This window comes from Alnus glutinosa, chromosome 1 (assembly GCF_958979055.1).
Source record: "Alnus glutinosa chromosome 1, dhAlnGlut1.1, whole genome shotgun sequence".
NCBI lineage: Eukaryota > Viridiplantae > Streptophyta > Magnoliopsida > Fagales > Betulaceae > Alnus > Alnus glutinosa.
The window spans coordinates 5,616,261-5,641,110 of NC_084886.1; the positions used below are offsets into that span (position 1 = coordinate 5,616,261).

The window sequence follows — 24,850 nt, forward strand, 5'->3', positions numbered from 1 at the left end:
GTGCATAAAAAATTGAAAAAAAAAAAAAAAAAACAAATTACAAAGCAAAAACATAGTAGTCGTAGATTAGTAGGGTTTAACTGCTAATTACGAATAGAAATTCAATCACATAAATGAACAAATTACTGACAACGCAAAAAACATATTACAAGATGAAGAAAACCGAAATGTTAAATGTTCCAAAACATCAAGCACCTCCCAAGTCCCAATCGGTCACCACAAGCATCAAGCACCTCCCAATCGATCACCACAAGCATCAAGCATCAAACACCCAAGTTTCAACCAAAATTTTGAGTCTTCACTTCACTAATCCTCCTCAAGCAAAATATTGATGTTCTTCAAATTTATTTCTACAAAGATTGGAACCGATAATTAGAAATTTAGAATATTTAAATAGAAAAATAAATTAAGAAGTGAATAATAGAAAGCTAAAAGTTTACCTGACTCGAGCTTGTAACTTTCAGGATCTTCAACCATCTCTGTGTCATAACCATTGATGGGTTTTGATCTTAACCAGTTTTATGTACACACCAATGCTTCAACCGTTATTGGGGCCAATGAACTTCGAAAAGAATCCAACACACGCCCTCTAGTGCTAAATGTCGACTCTGAAGCAACTGTAGTAATGGGAATGGCCAACACAATACGTGTTATGTGGGATAGTACTGAGAATTTGGTTGAATTCACCTTCCACCAATTTAAAATATCGAAGTTCTCATTCGGTTTTTCAATCTCCTCCATCAAATATCGATCTAACTCCGATTTGTGTTGAACATCACTATTATAAGTCATGAGCTTTGAGTACTTATTCATCAATTTATATGGACGTTTCCCAGTTTCTCCCGAGGAACCTTGAGGAAGAGCACCACTATGTTCACCTTGAGATTTTTCTCCAGTGTTGAAGTGATCAAACAATTTTTGAAGGCAATTCTTCAATTTTAATATCATATCATTGCATTGCTCAACACCAAGAATATCATTGAACCAACATTCCAATGATCCCAACTTGGTCTGTGGATCGAGTATAATAGCAACAAACAACAACACATTAACCTTATCAATACCCCCCAATACTTTTTATACTTCAACATCATTTTCTCCGCCATAGAACTCAATATATAATCATCACTGTCATAATATTCTTGTAAATGCAGTTGAATGGCAGAAACTTCTTCAATGTACATATTACATGTCATATACAAAGACTCCTAAAGTCGTATTGTGGCTTCATAAAAAATATTGAGAAACTTAAGAAAAACCCTAATACGAGCCCAATCATCACAAGTAGGAGGTCCTACACTGTTTTTACTATCCCACAACGTAGGACCATAATATCCATCAAACTCTTCTATAAGTTCAAAAGCACTTTGACATTTTTCTGCACCTTACGACATCTTAAATGTAGAGTTCCATCTAGTTGGAACATCCAAACACAACAACCCCTTGAAATTAATGTTTTCTCTTTCCAGACAAGTCTTAAAACTCTAAAATCTCGCAGGAGAAGACTTTACATATTTAATCGCACTTCTAACCCTCATAATGGATTCATCAACCTCTTTCAACCCCTCAGTCACAATAAGATTTAAGATATGTGCACAACACCTCACATGCATAAACCGATTTTCTAATATGGCACTAGGCTTATGAGCACTTCTCTTCCTCAATTCCTCCAAAGCAGCATCATTGGAAGAAGCATTATCAACCGTGATAGTGAAAATGCTACCAATGCCCCATTCATGCATACACGACTCAATCTTTCCCCCAATGGTCTCACATTTGTGATTAGGAATTAAACAAAAGTTTAAAATTCTTTTGTGTAAGTTCCATTCATTATCATAAAATGAGCAGTAATACACATGTAATTAAGGTTCTGTATTGAAGTCCAACAATCAGTGGTAAGACAAACCCGAACACTAGATGTCAAGAACATTCCCCTCAACTTTTTTTTCTCAGACATAAAGAACTTAAAACAATCCCTCATCATAGTAAAACGGGAAGGAATTGAAAACCTAGGTTCAACTGTTTTCATAAAGTCCTTAAACCCTTCACTTTCCACAAACCTAAATGGCAACTCATCCGCTATGATCATCCTAGAAAGTGTTGTCCTTATTGTTGAAGCATTAAATTTCGCAATCACAAGGTTACCACCAGATCCTTCACCCACTGCCGCTTGTCCTTCCCTCTTAGCCTCAAAGCTCGACTTCGATTGTGTCTCATCAAACCTACCAGGATATTTTTTATAACTTTTCCTGATATGTTGTAGCATAGATGAAGTATCATGGCTTTTAGGGTGACAATTAAACTCCCTCTTACAATAATTGCACTATGATTTATAATCATCGGGGTCACTCGATACTAACTTGGTAAAATGTTTCCAAACCGTTGATGTTTGCTTACTTTTTTTAGGTTTTGGCGGGAGAGCTGCACTATGATTTTGAGGGCCCATAGTTGAAGAACTAGAACCCATATTAGTATCCAAAAGACTAGGCCTAGATGAAGCAGAACTAGAACCAATAGGTCCAATAGTAGCACTAGTTGAATCGTCCATGACTTGATTCTACAATTTAAGTGGGAAAAATAAAATAAAAATAATCAACAGCAGATAGAGACCTAACAAAATCATACATTGATAATCTTAACATATTCTATTAAGACCAATTAACTTAATACATACATATAAATAATTATCCAACAAAACTCAAATTTCCAGAATTTAATTAATCACCAATTCTTATAACCGGCTAAAACCCAATAACAATTCCACAATTAGTATAAGGCTAAAATCAATTCACAGAAAATGCACAATACTAATTTCCAAATTCAGAACTAGCTAAAAAGAATATAAAACCGAATTACACCACAACACACACACATACACCGGCGGGCTGAAATAGGGGAGGCACCAAACACGGTTCAGCCGTGAATCAACAACAACAACAACAAAATACCCATCACCGAAACTTCACCCAAATCAGCCAATAATCATCAACAACCCAACCATAATCACTACATTAAATAAATCAACAATAATCCAAATTAATTAAGCCAAATCACAAGAAATTACCTAGGGATTTTCTGTTGAAACACAGAGAAATCCACACAGAGAAATCCACTGTGTAAGACCCACTGAAATCGCCAAAAAAACTGACTCGGGTCGCCAGAAAAATCGCTACTGGAAGTCATCGGATTTCCCGCCAGAAATCGCTACATATTTACAAAAGATCAATCATTCTAATAATAATTCATAACAGAAAATTAGAAAAAGAAGAAGAAAATCAGAAATCGGTAAAGCATCATCGATCCAAATCACGACCAAAAGCAGAAATCAGAAACGGACTGACCTGCAGGGGCCTTCCCCTTCCTCTTTTGTGGCCTGCTGGTGTGTGAGTCTGTGACGTGTGTCCGTGCGACCGTGCGTGCGGGGAGGTGAGGGTGTGAGGCGACGACTAGCGAGTGACGGAGTGAGGGCGTGAGCCGTGAGGGAGTGACTGCGTGAGGGCCGTGAGGCGAGTGGCGGTCCTAGCGGAGTGAATGTGCTGTGGCGCTGGGAGTTAAAAACTTAGAGTTAGAGAAGTTAAGTTAGGGTTAGGGACTAGGGAGTGAATGTGCTGCGTGACTCCACTGACTCGTGAGGGTTGCCTCTTTTTTTTTTTCTTTTTTTTTTTTTTAAAAAAAAAATCTGTGGGGCGGGGACCCGCGAAATTTCAAGGCCCTCCCCGTGCCATTTTATTTTATGTTCATAATTTAAAATTTATGCATTTAATAATATACATGATTCTGCTTTATTAATTTTTTAAAAATACGTGTTAATATTATCATCATATACATAATTTAATGTACAAACTTTAATTTATACTCATGAAATGGAGACAATTCTGTTCCACTTATTAGATAGTTTATTATTCTTGCCCTCATGATTAAAAACAAAAACATTTAGTGGTATCGAGATATCAATTAAAGTCAACTATCTCACCAAGTATGCAGGTACGTGCTCTGCTGCTTTTACTAAGAGATCAAAATTAAATGAAAATAATAATAATACAATTTACCTTTTTTTTTTTTTTGGGAGGGTGGCGGGCATAAATTTACTTTAAAAAATAAAAAAAATAAAAAATCACAAGTAATACGTTACAACCAATCAACCATGACGTCTCTCACAATGAATTTGGGGAGGGTGGGGTGGGTGACTGGGTTATCTGATGGAACTGGGCGGCTGGCTATTAAAGAGCTTTAAAATCCGAAGATACTAGCTAGTACGTCATATAAATAATAACAGTTGAACAAGTGGGCATGTTTTTTTTTTTTTTTGAAAATAACAAGTGGGCACGTTGTTGCCATTCTGTAGTTGCTTAATCTCTAATAATTTTCATGTTTACGTTTATATTATCATTTTATTATGAAAATTATGACATTAATGCAGAAAATGATTCGAATCATAAAAAAAAATTATTTTAATGAGAATAATACTATTTTTCATACTCATTTATTATACTCATTTCACACCAACTGTTGAAGCATGCTCTTGTATTATCATTTTTTTGTTTTCATTTCAAAAATTAACCATTGAATACATAGCATGTCTAGGAGTGTAGCATTAATGTTTTAATGAATAGAGACTTTTTAGGGACCAAAAAGTGAAAGGGGTAAAATTTAGGGAAGTAATTAAAAAAGGGATTTGGCTTAGGATTTTTTTTTATTTTTTTTTTTTGTAGTATTTTTCAATGATTATATAATTTCAAGTTTTTAAAAAAGATTGTAAAAATAATTATTATGTGACGGTGAAGGTGAAGTTATGTATGGTTTAAAAAAAAAAAAAAAAAAAAAACGTAAAAAGGAGATGATTGATAGATTGACCCCACTAATTGAGCCCTGAAGACAAAGAAAAAGGTGATGGAAAAGAAAGGTCCATCTGCCAAGTTGTTGAGGCGCAAACATTATGGAAACTTATGACTCAATTTTATTGCATTCCTTTGCAATTGGCATCACTCCAAAGTTGAAACTAAGGTTTTTATGTAAACTAAATAATAATAATAATAATAATAATAATCATAACGTGACAGCTCAGACATTTGAGGGACAGTATGGCAATAGTGGCAGTTGTTGAGACCCGATTAAAGCCAGAATCCCCCGTTTTTATGAGGACAAACTTGGGTGTTGCGGCACTCCAAATAGGTCCACCGGTCTGCGCAAAAAAGAGGGGAAAAAAATTGAAGTAGGTCCACTTTCCACGTGCAACCACTTTCAGATACCGCTTCCACATGGCCCTCCAACTCATTATGTTTGGACATTTAGCACATTGCTCCTCTAATTTTTTTTATTTTTTATTTTATTTTTCATATTATTATTATTATTATTATTATTATTATTATTATTATGATAAAGGTGCTACAATTATTATTACAACTCTTTAGATAGTTTATAATTGGTGGAGTGATCAAACAAAAAATTTGAAGTGTTAATTTTATGAGTAATGCTAAAAATTATATTTTTGTAATTCTTCTACAACGATGATGTATCTTTGAATTTTTTTTTTTATTTTTTATTTTAGCAATGATTGATGTAATGGTTGGTCTAAACTGCTACATCAATATTGTGAGATAGTTATATGACAAAAATATGATTTACAACATCACTAACTTGTCAACCACATATTCTTAGAGTTTGTTTGAGATTGCGTTGGAAAATATAATTTTTAAAGCCAAAAAAAGCTTTTTTCAAATCTGCATTTTAGCCTTTTTTTTTTTTTTTTTTTTTAATAGCAAAAAAAATCAAATAAGTAGTTTTTGACTTTTATTAGTAAACAGACCAGCATTTTGTTAATTTGACATAACTTTTTATATATTAAAAATATTTTTAAGCCCTTTAATGCAACCCCAAACAAGCTTTTATTTACATCTACTTTGTTGGTTCGTAGATAATATATATAAAATAAAAAACAGTGGTACCCAATCATTTTTCTTAATTTCCACGTATGTAAAAGCACCATTTTCCCAAATGACATCATATTGATATTTGACAAACGAAAAGTCCATAAAAAGATTTGGGTCCATAGGTCTCATGCATAATTCGTCCATAAATTGGTAATTAAATTTGTGCAATGGAATTTTTTTTTTAAAAAAAAAAAAAATTGAAACAACGAAGGATTACCGATTACATTATAATGGTCTACTTCCATGATGCATAGAATCGAAAAAGGATAAACCTTTTTCATTCACTTGACTCTGATATATATATTTTTATAGCGTATTGACAGAAAGATTATATTAAAAAAGTAATATGATGTATTATATATATGTAATAGTTAATACAAGTATAGTGCTGCGATAATATTATTAGTATTATAACAAGTGTGACTCGCTTGGTACGTAAGTTTATTTGATTTTTTCCACAATTTAAAGCAATTTCGACAAGAAGATGCCCTTGTTTTTGCAAATACTATGGGGAATGTGCTCTTTGTCTTGCATCATATTTTAATACGTTCGCATTTATTATAACTTAAAATGACTTGGACTCACCAATGAGGTTAGGATCGGAGAGGTATATATGATTGTGGAGCAAGTGTATGAAATTTATATATATAAAAACAAAATATAGTTTGAAGCAATATTAAATATTGTAAATTTGGGTTTATGGACTATTCGTACGTGGGGTTTTACTATAAACATTGGAAATTTTTTATATTATTTTCTATGGGTTGGTCCACTGCCTAGGATTTGTTATTAATTGGTTTGGCACTTGTATGATTTTCAATCCAATTTTATTCTTTGGATTTGAGTTGTACGTTGTATTGACATAAATATAAAAGAACTAAAAATTCCCATTTTTTTTTAATGAGTTTCACGTGATTCAAAGCAATCATTTGATCATTTTCTTATTTGATAATTATATTTTTGTCCAATTGAGAGAATTTTTTTTTGTAAGTATCCAATTGACAGATCTTGCGTTCTTCAAGTGCACGTACGTTCTATCTTTTTCAATTTCAACTGAAATAAAAAAAAAATAAAAAATATTAATGCACATTTTAGATGTTGTTTCGGTATATTTACTGATGTACAAGATACTACCATTAGATCTGTAATTAAAATCAAATAAATTTAAACTATAAAATAATTTATCGTGAAACGGTTTCTAACCTTTTCTGTTGTATTTATGAAGTGGTTCATCTCCTGTCACGCACGATGAAAATTTTGTACTCTGGCTAAGCATGATCGGCCGGCACAGTCCAGACAAAGCAGATGGAACACCGCAATATGTTGTCATTTCTTAATTAGTCTTGATTGGAAATTAGGATACGTATTAAAAATCACAGCTGATTTGTCTTGTAAAGAAATCAAGTTCTCAATCCAAGACACCGCCAGAGATAAACTAACATATTACTACGTCTTTAATAATAGATTACACAAGATCTATATATATATCACAATTAGATCTGTCTCGACAGTATGTGTGGTCTAGATCCTAACTCCCAAATTTAATATTTTTCTGACTAAATAAACTTCTTTTGGTTGGCATCAACCCTACTTCATCAGTATTATTCAAATACATGAGTGTATTATATTAATACAATAATAAATAATTTGGGGGGGGGGGGGGAGGGGCGGAGTGGGAAAATCCGCAAAATGCGCCAATAAAATTAAAAAAACAAAATTTTATTGGGGTTCCATTGGAGTGGAGTTTTGTCTTCTCAATTGGAAGTCATGATTAACTTGTTCAATATGGTCAATAAGCCCTTTCTTTAATTTAATAACAATTTGTTTAGGCTACAACCAAGTCATTCTCTTTTTGTGGGCTATATTTTATAATTTTATAATTTTATAATTTATTAGCACTAATCTCCAAGAATTTCCTGGGCTCCATAGGTTGACTGGGTTTTACATGTTCTTTAATTTGTGTAAGGTCCCTAATTGCAACCGAATCTTTAGTTAATCCATTTGTTCGGATAATTTAAAGTCTCGGAAAGCTTATCACGAAGTTTACGTTCTTGTATTTAATAATTAATTAATCCTTTCAATGTTGGATGCGACACGAGGAGGTTCATCCATAGAATAGCACAAACATTTACTTATCAAATCGTCGCTCGCTTTGATCATAAATACCAAAAAGTCAAATCCCTAAGGGGAACTCTAGTGGTCGTGACCATTGAAATTACGTTTATTAATGCATTTTTAAAATAAATGTGTTTTTGATGTGACATAAAAATAAAAATATTTCATTTCCATTTGTAATATTATTTATTTTTATCAAGAAAATAACCTAGTACTTTCATCCACAATGATTTCGTCAGTTTTTTAAAAATAAAAATAAAAATAAAATACCACATAAGTAAAGTTGGACAAAAAGGAAAAAGACTCCTATAGAATAGTTATGTAATTGTTGCGTAGATTTGTAAAGACATGTAATGTAATTATTTTTCTAATCTTTAAGCATCATCCATTCCCCATCCTTACCAAGAAATCAATTTTTTATTTGTCTTTTTCTAAAGCATTTACACTATTTGACTTTCAGATGAAAAGGAAAATAAAATGAAGGGACAATCTTGTAGAACTTCTCTGACAATTTTTTTTTTAATTTTTTTTTCTTATTTCGACTTAGTGTGTGTTTGAAATTGTGATTTTATAAATAAAAAAAAAAATGTGATTTTAAACCAAATCGTAGAAAATGAATCATTCAAAATTAACATGCGATAATGTAATTTTAAAGTTCAAACTGTAATTTTACTAAATTCTTAACTACATTTTTACAATTTTTTTTCTTTCAAATTAAACATTTTTAAATTGCAAGTGCAAACTGAGGTTAACTTTCTAAGAACGCCCCGACTAATTGTTAATTATTTGCACATCTTCCAACCACTTTCCTACAAAACGACTCAATTAATTTAAATTTTCTCAACTACTTTCCTCGCTTTGATTACAGGTGGGGCGAATCCTTGTAAATTGTTCGTGGGGTCGCCGATCTATAACCATTTATCGCCATGACAACGACCTTAATCTGTCTATGTGAAGAGATTCACCTTGCATTTCGGTTAGTTGCAACTTCTTTTCGTAATTACGTGGCTTTGTTTGTTAATCCTTTTTTTTTTTTTTTTTTTTTTTTTTCCTCTCAAATAAAAAATATTTATCAACAATCTAAAACACAATACACTCCAAAACTTTTCAAACGGTTTTCAACTTTTATGTCATATAAAAACACTTTTTCTAATAAATATTAAGAGCTTTCGCATTCGGCTTAACAAATTTCATTTCATTATAGTTTTTAAAATTTTTCTTTCTTTCTATTTTGTTACTAATTTTTTCAAAGCACCTATACTTCAAAGCCACGTGCATGTCTTATGAGGAGTAAAATATATTTTTGTTTTTCTTAAATGTTTATTGAACTACTTCTCACCAAATTTTCGACTGAAGTAACCAACCGGATGCGATTACTTTACCACGTAACTTTGCATCCCGGACCGTCAAAATAACGTTTGACTAATCGAACTTGAATGCTTTAAAAAGTACCATTCAAAAAGTAATTAGGAACGAAGCTATTTCTATGATAGACCAGATGTAGTGGTACTTGGGCTTGCAAAACTTTGAATTTGATAAGTTAAGGAATTGGGTGGCTCAATTATGGTTGGAGGGCAACTTTTTAGTTGGTTGGTGGTCACTAATCTAGTACTTTGAGCACTTTGCACATGTATAACAAACTGTCTTGGTTGGTTGTATTTTCTTTTCGCAAGTTGTTGTGTTTCTATGTTGGATTGGCTAGTAGGATTTGGGGTTTTAGTGGGCTAAAGAAGAAATTTATTTGATAAATCACTTTTACTATGTGATTAGATATGAGGAAGGAATGAGAATTCCAAATTTGTGATAATGCTTACGTTTATTGAGAAAAAAAATATATTATTGGGTTCTCATACTGAAATTTACTTTTGTATAACAAGTATATATATATATTTTTATTTTTGGATGAATAAGTGATCTATATTAAACCAGAAATAGCAAATTGTACAAACTCAGTTCCACAGAACAATACAACTTGAGCAAAAAATGCCCATGAACACTCAAACCAGAGAACAACAAAAACAAAGCTGCCAGGCTGGTAAACACCCAGCAACCTTACAACAAAGAAACAACCAACAAACAACTAGTATTACACCAGCATGTTAGAATCTAAGTTCTAACAATGACAAATTTTAATTTTAATTTTTTTTTTTTTTTTTGTTCTTGAATTTTCCCTTGCCTGAAATTCGAAACCGAACTTCTTAGAGAATAGACTTCAAAATTTGTTCCTTTGTCTTTGGTTGTCCACTATGTTTGATAGCATTTTCGGCACGCCAAATACCATACATAGTAGAGCTCAAGATCAAACGGCACAAAACACCTATCAAAGCCTCTGTTTTCTATATGTTGCATCCTTCACTAATTACAAGTATATATTTCTTTTCATCTTATTTTCATCTTATTTTCTTAGCTCGGTTAATTAATTTTTTTTTTCTTCTTAAATAAAAAATATTAACAAACAATCTAGACACAAAACACTCGTAAAAATATAAAAAGAAGTTTACCTTTATATCATTTCATAACACTTTTTCAAACTATAAAAAAAAATTCCCCTAAAATACGTTAAAAAGAACCATTTATACTATTTTCTTTTTCTTATTTTCTTTCATTTAAGTTGACTTGCTTAAAGTTTCAAAAGAGGTGGTATTCACGCGCCAGGGACCGCCCTGGCGCATGATGGCCACGCGCCACTCTTTCGCCTTTCCCTAACATGTCTGACGGCGGTTTTCGGACAATCTGGTGCTTTCTTGCTGGCGGCTCCCCCCCTCCCGTCACCGGGCCTCTGTTGGTGTTTTAGATGCAGTTTTTCCGGCCATCTTCGTTTGCAGGGTGTTTTTCTGGCTGTGCGTTTTCTCTTCACATGCTTTGTTGATGCTAGATCTGTTGTCGGATGTTGTGTTCTTTGGTTAGATCTGCAGGCTGCTTGTTTAGATGCTCGGATATTGTTGGACTTTTTCGCTTTACAGTGTAGATCAACCATTTTTTTTAGTAGTTGTGCTTATTTGTTTAGAATGGCTTTCAATGTATGTTCTTATAATCTTTAGATATTTTTAGGTAGTTTGCTTCCAAATTAGAAATTAGTTATGATTTAATGTTTATTGAGTCTTTGTATTCCTTAACGATTTAATTGGACCTTTAGGTTTCTTTTTAATGAAAGTAGGTACTCTTTCTTAAAAAAAAAAAAAGAAAAAAAAAGAAAAAAAGAGGTGGTAGATGATCACTTGCCAACAATCATAATGATTTAATTTTTGTGCTTTTACCACCCCTCTTTTGTCCTCAACTGAAAGGTGGATACAGCATACTGTGGGTTGATGGTAGGAATAATCCATCTTTGTGATAAGAACAATCAAGAAAGAAAATAAGAAAGAAAGGTGAGAGAAAGGCCACTCCAACCAACCATTTATTTGTCCGTACGCGTCAGGGAAGGGGTAGGGAAAAGGGTTAGTAAACGGGGCATTAATATCTTCTTTTGAGTTCTGACACAGAGATAAAACTGTACAGTTGCAACCTCAGCAAGGCCCCCACCCCAACCTAGTCCAGTAGTCCTAAAAAATCACGACGGTGTGTACGAAATGCAAAAAATACCACTTGATTCGTCTGTTTTCTTTTCTAATCTACCATGCGCTGTCACAGTAGAACCAACACCGAGAGATGTTGATAGGCTAATCCCATGCTCTCTCAGCAAATAAACACGAGTCCTTATATGTATAAGTCTCTCAACTTTTTTTATTTCTCTTTGATAATAAAAAAAATTAATTTTTATTAAAAAGTTGTCTCTGATGTGATATTAGAGACAACTTTTTTCTTAAAATCAATTTTTTTTATAAAAAAAAAATGATGAAGTGCGGATAAGAGACTCATCTTTAACATTTTCCGATTAACAACACATATCTCTCATGCAATCAGCCTCCCTTTACCTGCCAAAAGTGTGAAACGCCCATTTCATCCCTCCACTCTTGTCTTTTATGACCCAAAAAAGTTCGGAAAAAAAAAAAGAAAAAAAGAAAAGAAAAGAAATTCATCTTTTTTATTATTTCTATTCCCATGAATTCCTGGAGATTCTAGCCCACAAGCACTGCTGCTCTACTCGCCCAGGATTGCATTATAAACGAATCTGGACCGTTAAACTACAATCAAAACCCAGCCAGAGCAGCAAAGCGACACAGAGATTAGAATCCTAGGGAGCAGGTGCACCACAGTATCAAACTAGTACATGTCGTATCTCATGATTTTTTTAAGAATCGGGACCACAAAAGAAATAATTTTTTAAGAGATACGCCGCATGTACAACCCGCCTCGGGCATTACCCCACCCCCCCGTTGCTGTGCCTTTATTGCACACACAGACAAACACCACTGCTTTTTCATTGGTTTGTCACCATCTTTTTGCCTTTCATATCTTCCTTATCATCTACACTTCGCCTCAATTCCTAACCGTTGATATACCTAGAGAATCAAAAAAAAATTAATCCAGTGTTTTGTCACGAAGGATGACCTACTCATGAGATATATTTTTGCCTTCCAGCTATTACTTTTTTCTTTCTTTATTTTTACTAAGCATCTTCCTCGCTCTAACAGACATTAAATTCATTAAATAGTCTCAGCTTTCTTTTTTCACTTATTTTGACCGGAACCCCACCTTTGCTCCCCTCTCTATATAAACCATCCACCACCTCTCTCTCTCTCCTCATCCTTTTGCCTTATACTCTCTCTTAGTTTCTTGCACCTCTTCATCTTCCTTCCTTCTTTGCGCTTCCTCCTTGTTCTTGAACAAAAAGCTCCCTCTCTCTCTCTCTCTCTCTCTCTCTCTCTCATGGCGGAGACACCATTAAAACGCCAAAGAGAAGAAACCCAAATAGAAGAATGCGAAGAGTTTAAACGCCACAAGTCGTATAGCCACATACTCTCTCTCCTGGAGGCAGAGGAAGAAGAACCCACTCAGGATCTGTCCTCTCTCATCACAACCCTCCAGCAAGAACTCTCATCCGAGTCCATCTTCAGCCCTCTTTCATTCCCTGCCACAGAACCCGACCTTGAGAACCCCACGACCGCCACCGCCACCGTTGAAGACCAGACCTCCTCTTCTTCTTCTTCCTCGTCGTCAGCAGCTGTTTTGAAAGAAGATGAGGGGGATGACAAGGAGAGGGTTATTCGGCACCTTCTTGAAGCTTCTGATGACGAGCTTGGGATTCCGAACAGAGAGGTTGGTGTTGCTTATGATGGAGATGAAGGGTTTGACGGCGTAGATGGGTTCTCATTGTGTGATGGTCTGTGGGAATTGGAAGACGAGGCTGCCAACTACTATGCCTTGATGCAGTCTGAACTGTTCATGTAGCTGTTAGGTGATAAGTTGTCATAGGGGTTAAACAGGAGACAAAAGAAATGCTAGGGATTTAAATGAAAAAAGTAAAAGATGGGAGGGAGGGTATAGAAAATGGAGATCTTTTTGTTATTTTTCATTTTAGTCCCCTCTTTTGAAAAAAATGAAGTGTCGCCTATGCCTTTCTCGAAGATCAAATTGTAGAAGAAAAAGCGATTCATATTCTACTCGGTTATTTTCTCGTCTCAATTTTTCAATATTGTTGACCGCTCTCCTTTTAATATTAGCGAACGGTGTAACGCAATATACACGATTATTTTTTCCTTTTTTATTTATTTATTAGTAATGACTAATTTAAGGATGGGTTGAAAGATATTGAAAAATAAAAATATAATTTTTAGCATTATTCAAATGAATTCTATAAAACGCAATATCATCTTAACTTATCATTTATTTTATTATAAAATAAAAATCTAATTTTTAATATTATTAGAACGCAAAAAAATTTGAACTTATCAATTCATTTTATTATACCAAAAAAAAAAAAAGTTGTTTCTACCCTAATTTTGAGCGAACTGAAACGCAAAATCATCTAAAATTGTTATTCACTTCATATTATTTAAGGTGATATAATTTAAGATAATAATTTTTTTTTTCAGTTCTGTCAATATTACTAAGAAAAAATACATGCCTTTTGCAAATTTATATTACATGGTAATTTTATAGGACAAAAATTAGATTCAAACTAATTTGTAGCCTAAAGGTGACAAGTTTGCGACTTTTAAAGGACTTTAATTATCTTCTCGTTCGTTTTTTTAGTTTTTTTTTTTTTTTTTAACTTTTTCTTCAAACTTAATCTCTCTCTCAAAACAACCCGGAAGTAAAATATTTATCAATTTATTAAATCGATTTTTAGCTAATTTTTATCTGTAAATAGAGTAGTGAGGAAGAAATTAATAAGCCCTATACGGATGAAAACTCAATCTTAACTGGAGAGGGTATATATGGGAACTACAAATGAACTTATTCATTAGTGTTCGTAAAAAAACACACACACACATATATATATATACAAAAAATTGAAACATGAAAGAGATTGCAAAAAAGAAGAAGAAATGACCATTTAAATGAGGAGACCAAAAATACATTAAAGCATGAACGAGAACAATTGAAGCATAACTCCTAATCAGTAAGGAAATTGCTCTTTACTCTTTCGTAGCGATGTGGGGTGTGGACGATTTTACCGGTAAATTTCACGTTGGTTGATCTCTCAAAATTTTTCTATCTTTAATTGAAGTAAGTAATTGAGAAAGACCATTTATGAAACCTACCTGACTGGATAAGTGGTTGGACAGCTTAATTTTTAATAAAGAAAAATTGCACCGTTGGTCCTTGTGGTATGCCATAATTATTTTTCACTCCTATGGTTTAAAAAGTTCATGAGAGATCCATGTGGTATGCAATAATTACAAATCGATCCTTGACGTCAAATTCTGTTAAAATTTTTAACAGATTCCGTCAAATGCCATGTGTCATCATCTTATTAGTGACACGTGACGCTGAAATGTCCAATCTTAATAAATAAATAAAAATTTATTAAAAAAAAATACTTACTTTTTAAAAAAATTAAAATTATAAAAAAAAAAAAAAAAAACAAAAACAAAAATGGGAAAGGAGGTGGCCCCCAATGGCATGGGGGTGCGGGCCACCCCCATTGGCTGGGGGTGGTTGGGCCACCCCTTTCCCATTTTTGTTTTTTGTTTTTTTTTTTTTTTTAATTTTAATTTTTTTAAAAAAATAAGTATTTTTATTTATTTTTTAATAAATTTTTATTTTTTTTATTAAGATGGACACGTGTCGCTGACGTGTAGGGCTAACAGATTCCGTCAAAATTGTGGACAGAAAATTTACCCAGGAAGTAAAACGTAATTATTGCATACCACATGGATCTCTCATAAACTTTTTAAACTATAGGGAGTGAAAAATAATTATGACATACCACAGGGACCAACATTGTAATTTATCCTTTTAATAAATGGTCTCTCATAATTACCTGCCTAAATTCTTTTAAATTCAGATAAATAATTATAAATGAATACTGATCCGTTAATACTAGCATCAGTCTTAACGAACAAGAGAAATATCTGGATTTTTTATTCTTTTTGTATTTTTTTAGTCCATCTTGGTTCAAGAAATAAGTAAATTTACTACTGAATATATAAGAATCACGTTAAATTAGTATATAGTCTCACATATTTAATAATAAATAAATTAGTAATTTGTATCACGTGTCGTACTACAAAGATGTACCCCACAGAATTACCTTGAAACTCTTATGTACTTAAAGAAGTTGAGCAGAGTAAAGGAGCATCCAAAGAAACGTGGTCCCTGCACTAGGCCTGCCCCTACATCTACATACTGCAGAAGTGCCATAATGATCTTCGAGATGTGATGTGTGCCAACATAATTACTAATTTTTTATTTTTATTTTTTTATTGAACAAAAAATTACAAAATCGTATAAATGGGTTTAGGATCTGATTTTGTGTTTTATATTTAAAATAATAATAATAATAATTGCGACAATAATTATGTGTTTGGATGACAAAATATTTCTCATGATCTTCACCGATTTTCTATTCAAACTAGCATGAGGGTCATGCATTAAAAACAAAATTCATGTCTTTTTGGGAGCTTCTTAAAATTATTATTAATTTTGTGATAGATTATTATTGAATTTCAATTTATTTATTTATTTTTTTTAACAAATATAATTACAAGTAATGTTAGCAGGAAGACTCATAACTTCTTTATATCATCTTAAAATAGATGTGATTTTTAAGATTATCATTAAATTTGTGATAGTCTCATTTAGTAAGTAGTTAGACAACTCAATATTTATTTGGGTAGGTGGGTGACGTTCTCATATGGACTCTTTCACAATTTTCTACTCAAATAGCTAATAATTGCTAGAGATCCAACTTCTAATGAGTCTAGTGTAGTGTTCCCTGATTTTCCAATCTATCTTTTCGATAGGGAGAATTTTTTGCCAAACAATTCTAAACATTTAGGTAGCTTATTCAAATAAACTGTTTGAATTGAGTTGCGTATGTTTTGAGGTGATCCATTAGATTAAGGTTCTCTAAAATTATTATTTCGAATTTGAGAGAATCGGACAGGTCATTGTAATAAATCACTATAAGACCCACATGACTAAATAAGTGGTTAGGTAGCCAAATTTTTAATTGGTCAAGTAAGTCCGGCAAATGGTCTTTTACAATTACTTATCCGGATCATAAATTTTGTTTATAGTAAAAGCTTGATTTTCAAACTTCTCTCAAAATGCAGGTGGGTGCTTTTTTAAAGCAAAAATGTGGTTTTTAATTTTTTTTTTAAACAAAACCGATCATTTTTTACTTAACACAACTTTTTAAAGTATTAAAACCGCTTTTAAATTCCTAAACGCAATCGCAGACAGCCACTTAGTTAGAAGAGTAATGATTCACTACCACATAAATATACAATTTTTTATCATCTTGCCTATGTGGCAAGGTGATCCCTCACCTTAATTTATTTTTAAAAAATAAAAAAATTTAAAAAGTAGTGGGGGACCACCTTGCCACATAGGAAAGGTGGTTAAAAATTATATCTTTAAGCGACAGTGAATTATTATTCTAGTTAAAAACCACATGAGCTTTCATTAATTCGTTTGAGGCCATTCTTTGAATTTATTTTTAATTATTTATTTAGTTGAAATACCGCACAACAAGTAGAAATTATCTAAACGAGTCCGAATAAAAGGACATACGCTACGTGCATTTTTGGTTTGAAAAATACTACACTTTTTAAAATTTCTCATCAAAGTTTGTTCTTCAAATGATTTGGTAGAATCCTATAAAAATGAGATGGTTACTTATTTTTTAAAATAATAAATTATATAGAATTATGACACATCGTTTAAACAGGAAATTTGAGAGCAAATTTTGAAAAAGTATAACAGATCCTCTCTCTTTTGGTTTTACACTGTTTGACGCGACAATGTAAATTTTGATTTGATTTGATTTTTTTTTTTTAACAAATAACATGAGTTATAGTATATTATTGAAGAACGCCCGAAGGCAATTACAAAGAATAGAGGTACAAAATCCTATATACTCAAAGCTAGAAAAATCTGACTTAAAATAACTATCTAAACAACACACAACATTACATGAACAACGTTTGAGCCGCTCTTTACATTTATGCACAATCTAAACAAAGAAAAAGAGGGATAATCTAACTATTATACCAACAAATAGTCCAGTAACAATTGAGCATTACAAAGGCATACTGTGAACAGGAAAACAAACAAAAAACCCAAATAGAAACCAAAAGAAACCGGCGTCGAGAAAAAGCTGTCATTGGTACCAGCGTGTGTACACACGTGCCTTCACCGAGGACCTCCCTCTGCAGCAAATGATCACCGAAATCACCAATCTCCACTATAGAGAGGCGCATGTCATGAATGATCCAATCGAATAACACAGATCTAGCTCTAAAGAAGACATAAAAAAAGCACAGCCATAAAAACTCGCTGGAGACACACTAGAAAAGTTGCTCCCCAACACAGACGCTCTGTGTAGCCTTCTGCCAGGAAAACCAACAGAAAAAAGCACAAGGAAAAACTAAAAAACAATCTCCATAGCCTTGGATGAACTAGGAGAACATCACCCACTACCGGATTTAGTCAGGGGTAACAAAACCCTCTATAAGGGATAGGAGGTAAACCAAAGCAAAGAAAACAAGAAAAAACATAAAGGAATGGAGAGAGGAGAGGAGGGAAGGGTCTCTTCTCTTCCCTCCTCCCTCCTCCCTCACCGGCTGCACGAAGAAGAAGGATACCAGGAGAGAGCATCAGAGGATTTGATTTTGAATTGATGACCATTAAATTTGGTTTCCAATAATAATTTGAATCTCAATACATATAAATTTTTTAGGAAAACTTTACTTATAATCTCAAAATTTTTACTCATTTTAAAAGAAGGTACCTAAATTTTAAAACATTTCAATTTAGGATATCCATTTTTCAGGAAGTTTCAATCTCAATCTTCCATTAGAATTTTTCGTTAAATACTATTAAAATCTCCAAAATACCCCGTATTTACTTTTTTTGAAAAAAATTGTAAACATTTTCAAAGATTCAGGCATGCGTAATTTTGCAAATTTCGTTAAATTATAACCAACAGTTAAATCCTATATTTTTTTTTTCTCAAAAAAATGAGAGGTTTGTTTGAAAATTTTGATAGGATTTAACTGAAAATTGTAAGTCATTGAGATTGAAAGTTTTTGAAAAATTGATACCTTAAATTGAGACTTTTTAAAATTTATACATTTTCATGGGTAACTTCACAAAATGGTATCAAATTGTATGCAGTTTTGAAATAAGGGTACTCCGTTAGGATTTGCTGTTAAATCCTGGAAAAAATTTCAAAATATCATTGTGTTAATTTTTTTTTAAAAAAATTATAAATTTTTTCAAAGATTCAGGCATAGGTATTTTACAAAATTCCGTTAAATTCTGACCAACACCTAGATCTTAAGATTTTTTTTTTTTCTTTTTTCCTAAAAAAATAGGGGTATTTTGGATACTCCGTTAGGATTTAACAGCAAATCTTAAATGAGACGTTTGGAAACTTGAATCTCCTACCTTGAAACGTTTGTTTGCTCAGTACCTTTATCTTAAAACGACATATAATTCAATTTCAATATCTTTCCCTAAAGTTATCCTATTTTTTTTTAAAAAAATGAATAACAGTTTAGGTTATAAATGAATCAAAATTTTATAAAAGAAGTGGAACCGTCAATAATTCCTTATCAAATTTCATTATCTTTCTCTAAGTTTTATCTTCTTTGATGGGTGGGCATTTCTTCCACTTAAAAATGCGTCACGTCCCTTTCGCCGTTGGCGTGCAGTGCACGCGGCACGGCTTTTTGTGGAAAAGATAACGTTACCATTAAAGACGCTTTAGGGTACCGGGGTAGATACTAACGTGCGCCAAGAGATGCGCAGTACGCACATGAGTTACGCTAGACTTTTCATGGGAGGGCGTCTGAATTATTTTTCGCTTGATAGCCAACAATTAATCTTTTCTGGTGGTTATGTACTCTCGGTGGTTCAACTTAGAGCGCGGGTAAAACACGCGCTGACAATAAAATATGAACAAGTTGTCCTTTGGTTTACGTCGACCCACGTACAATTATCACGGATTCCCCGTCTCTCTCTCTCTCTTCATTGATTGGAGCGTGGTGTCACATTCCTTTTCCCTAGTATGAATTGCTTTTTTTTTAAAAATATATAAAAAAGGTGAAAATTATCGGATTGGTGCGTGACGTAGTGTGAGACATGATGTGATGGTGCCTGATGTGTACGTACTCAATGCTTGGCCACGCTAAAGATATCTCTTTTTGCGTGTGTGGTAGATAAAAATAATCTAGTGCGACAAGGCAATCTGGGGAACAGGTGGGACCACGTGGCAAGGACGTCGTCGAGGCGCTGTGTGGGGACAGGTGCGTGTGCCCCACAGCCCCACATGATGGTGAGATACTGACGAGGCAATGCGTTGTCCGCCATGTCCACATGCCTCAGATCATAACATGACAGCATCATAGATTTCAATGTACGGTGATTGCGACAGGTGTATACAGTGTATCCACCACTTGCATGCCATGTTTGGACGTCTTTTGGCCCCACACATATATCATAGGGAAGATACCCTACTTGCTTTTCTTCTATCTGGCTGCCTCTTTCTTTTTCCCTTGATTAATGATTACTGACTACTGATTGCTCTCTCATAAGTAAAAAAGACGTTAATAAATCTTTTCATGGTACCCATCCGATTTCTTGACTTTTAAGCGCAAGGAAACAAATATCTGGGGGGTAATGCAAAAAAAAAAATATAATCCCACCCTAATTATTACACAATTTTAAAGTGTAATTGAGTGAGATTTATTGTATAAGTCCCACGTCAATATATCTTAGAATTATACAATAGTTAAGATGAGATTGTTTTTGAATCAGGACCCAATATCTGGGGAGCCACGACTCCTTCCGTCAATATTGTTAGGGGAACTTTTAATTATAAAATATTAAATTTATTTATTTTTATTATTTTTAAATGTTTAAGAAAAATAATAATTTAACATAAGATTAAAATTCAAAATAAAAACTCATGAGTTCAAACCTTAATTTTATAATTTTTTCTTCTATAATTAAATTTTTACGTGTTTAACCTCATTTGTTAAGAGAAGTTTGAATTGAGTCCACGTGCAAAGAAGAGTGTTAAAATATTGAGACAATTCATCATTCCTTGGTCCTTTTTCTATTCTCTCAATTTTTAAAATTGCTATTAAATTTCACACATGAACCCATTATTTTGAAAAGCACGAGAATATGTGTTCTCAAATAAGGAAAATAATTTATTTATTTTAAAAAAAAACATTTATTAATTATAAAATTTATCTATTTTTATCGACTTTCAAAATATTTAAATTTATCTTTTCTTTGATATTGTATTAATTTTTCTTTTCAAATAAGAAAAAAAAAAAAAAAAACAATACCTAAAACACAATAACCAGTATATCAAATTAATTCGAGAAAAGCAAACGTTCTTAACAAAAAATTTGGATTTTTTATTTTAAAATAAATTAACAAACTAAAAACATGAAACTGGTATCGTCGGCCTAATGCTTTCAACTGTCAACTATTGAACGGAAGACAAACGTATTAAAAGGTAGACGTGGATGACAAATGACAATTGAGGGGATGTCCAGATAAACATTAAATGCTTCTAGAGAAGAAATGTGGGGGCATATCTGGGGAGGATAAGTGCTTTAGATTTGAAGATGCTGCACTATCTATAGGCTGTATATGTGATTAGACAAACAACACAAAAGAGTATGCCCCGCTGATTTCAGCGGATTTTAAACGAATAAATACTAGTCACCCTTTTTGAATTGGGTGGGTCAAATCTATCCCCAAAGTGGGGTTTTTTTTGTTGCCTTATCTTCCTTTTGATTAGCTGTTTTCTTATACAAAAATTCTTTCCAGAGGTCGACGAGATCTGTGCCCTATTCTATGCAAGCGGTTCTTGTTCACGTGTTGTTGAAATAGGTTAATTTTAATTTGATTTATTTAATTAAATTGATTAAATTTTTTAATCTTTAACTTTATAATTTTTTTTTGTTAAATTTTGCGAGTCATTTAAAAAATTATAATCCATAATTCCATTATTCCAGGGTCCAAGAATTACATTTAAAGCCTTTGGATTCTTATATGCTCCGCTAATACTAATAAAACTACATAGAAAAATCACACATTTTAAAAGTAAATATATTAATTGATAGAATTTGCTCCCTTAATTAATTTGGAGATTGACCACATTAATTCATAAGAAAAAGAGTGGGTGGAGTTGAAAGCAAAAGGGCCGTGCCGTAGCCGCTATGCTCCTATTGCTTGAGCAATGGGGTTTACCGTTTGAAAATTATAAGTCTTTCAATAAAATCTCCCAACTTGCTTTGTCTGATTTATCTGGTCAAATCAAGTTTCGCATTCAGTAACCGATGGAGGAAGTCAATTACTTAGCCCTCTTTATCTCTCAATCTCTCTATCGTGTTAATTATGAATGAAATTCTGAACTTTTCAACCAAACAAAAAATAAAAATAAAAGAATAAAATTCAACTGAAATTCTGTATCTTTAATTAATCTCGATAGGTTCCATCATTTGGAACAAAACGCAATAAATTCCTCCCATATATCATGCCAAACATCCCACGTCCAATTGACTTGGTCATTAAAATGTGCATATATTATTATACCGGTTAGGCAAATGTAGCTTTATATGTCGAGCCCACAAGTTAAGAGATGTTGACTTTGAGAGAGAAAGGTTCAAGCATTTTGAATGAATAGATTATAATTTATAATTTATTCAAGTAGATATTCTCATTTTGTTCAATATTGTATGTGTAAATTTTTATGGAGAAAATTTATCATATTCTCATTGTTGTTGAGGAACGAACCCAATTGAATCATCTCTATCCTAATTGACTTAACGCATAATTACTACAAAATTCAATGGGCTAATTATATATATATATATATATATATATATGTTGAGAATATGGGCTTTCATCATGTGTCTAAAAATGGCCTAACCCATTATGCGTCCAAAATAAAAGTCAATGACTATGCTAATAATCCAAATGATAAGAAATTAAAATCAAATCCCCCATCATGTAATTTTTTTTTTTTTTTTTTTTTATTTAATGAAATATCTGAGTATTTTATTGATCAAAGATCACAAGTATAAAGCTCTGCAAAATCATAACCACATGCTACGAGGTTACATAATCATAGATACAAACAAAATTCTTACAATAAAGTGCTATTTATGACTTTCATCTTCCTCTAATCCACGTACAAAAATAGTTAAATAGCAGATCTGTTCCGAGCAGACTATATCTAAGACAAGGATAGCCAAATATTCTAAAAATTTATTTAAATTAGCTGTGAGAAATATCCATTCACACCTGATTAACCCATAGATTGCCTATGAAGGTAGATCTAAAGAGAATAAATATTCTAAAAATTTATTTAAACTAGCCGTGAGAAATATCCATTCACACCTGATTAACCCATAGATTGCATATGAGGGTAGATCTAAAGAGAATAAAACTCTTATTCAAATGAAAAATACAACCAACAAATAGCAGCAACGACTAGTTAGAGAGATGGACGGCACAACACGGATGTAGATGGACGGATGCATAGCAGAGAGGCCAAAATTATTGATATGATTAGATATGATCGAGGGATAGAAAGATAAATGAAGAGGAGGAGGAAGCAATGTAAATCTCTCCTTGTCCCAAATCTATTTTTTGAGAAAAGAAATTTAAGGTCGGCTAGAGCATCGTCTCATCATGTAAATTAACATCAATGGAAGACTGAGTGATTGTAACTTGTAAGAGAGGATAAATATTCCACCAATCAAATAATTGGTTGTAAAGTAATACATCTGCTGATGCGCAATTTTAGATGAGAAGACATAGAGGGGACACCTAACATGTTTTGAAATGATAGTAATTTCAGACTTTATGCAAAAATAAAAATATATAAGTTGCCAGATTCGGATACGTTTGCACTAATCTGAATAATTTTCTTATCAGATGCTCCCTGGATTGAGTGCGTTGTGCTTGTCATTCTTTGTCAAACACAAAACATCAACTGGGTTTTTCTCTGTGCATGTTCCTTTGACAACCAGAAAAATTAAAGCAAAAGATACTTTCTCCTTGTGGTTTCGGCACTTCAATCATGACTATTTTTTTTTTATTATTATTTTTGTTTTGTTTTGTTTTGTTATATATATATATATATATATAAAAAAAAAAATCTAGAATCAAGCGAGCTGCATCAAAAAGTGGGCATATTTGGACCACATTGGCCGACACAAAAATGTACAATATACTCAACGGCTGTTTTGTGGGCTTGCAATTGCATATTATATCTACCAAAGTGGCTTCGGTTCTCCAACCAACATAGCAAATTAATGTAGCTCTTTATTTAAATAAATAAAAAATAAAATTTGTAGCTCTTTATTGTATTTATATTTATGTTCTCATTTTTGTCGCTAAATGATGATTTAACATATTAATTAAATATTTTTTTTTTCTATTTGTTTAAATTTTTAAAATAAGCGATAATTTAAAAAAAGTATCAAAATAGAAAACATAACTGATACTATTTTTTGGTTGTATCTTTTGCTTTAAATAAGAGTTTTCTTCTCTTTAGATTTGCCCTTATGGGCGATTTATGAGATGAATGTTAATCGAGTGTGATGAGTTATCTCTTATGGCTTGGATAGTTCGGTGTGATGAATTATCTCTCATGACCAGTTTAAATAATATTTTATAGGATATTTGGCTACCGTTGTTTTAGATCTAATATGTTTAGAGCAGCTATGCTATATAACTATTGTTGTACATATATTAGCAGATGATGAAAGTCATAAATAACACTTTATTATAAGAATTTTGTTTATATCTATGCTTTTGTAACCTCATAACAAGTGATATGATTTTGCAGAGCTTTATGCTAGAAATCTTTAACCAATGAAATAGTCAGATATTTCGTTCAAAAAACATATTAATTAAATATATATATATATATATATATATATATATATATATATATATATATATATATATATATATATAATTTTTATTTTATTTTTTTAAACTTTTAAAATAAGTAATGATTTAACATAGTATCAAGACAAATATCTCTAGTTAGATATATTTTTTCATAAATTCACATATAATTTCAATAAAATATCCTTTGAAGCAAAAGAGCATACCTACAAGGCTTCCGCCCCTAAAAAAAAAAATTGGAAGTTGAAAATGACTTCTTTTTTTTTTTTCAATGAAAATTCAAACATGAGACCACCCAAATAAAGGGC

The 24,850-nt window shown here is 32.4% G+C and overlaps 1 protein-coding gene across 1 annotated transcript; it reads left to right on the forward strand.

The window, feature by feature from the left end:
• The first annotated feature begins 12,717 nt into the window (after positions 1–12,717).
• On the forward strand, positions 12,718–13,610 carry LOC133868373 (uncharacterized). Its single transcript, XM_062305264.1, has one exon. The coding sequence runs from the start codon at positions 12,855–12,857 to the stop codon at positions 13,374–13,376; it is 522 nt and encodes a 173-aa protein (XP_062161248.1). The 5' UTR covers positions 12,718–12,854; the 3' UTR covers positions 13,377–13,610.
• Positions 13,611–24,850: the final 11,240 nt, after the last annotated feature.

Coding starts and splice junctions, on each gene's coding strand:
- LOC133868373 (XM_062305264.1), top strand. CDS start 12,855: ATGGCGGAGACACCATTAAAACGCCAAAGAGAAGAAACCCAAATAGAA.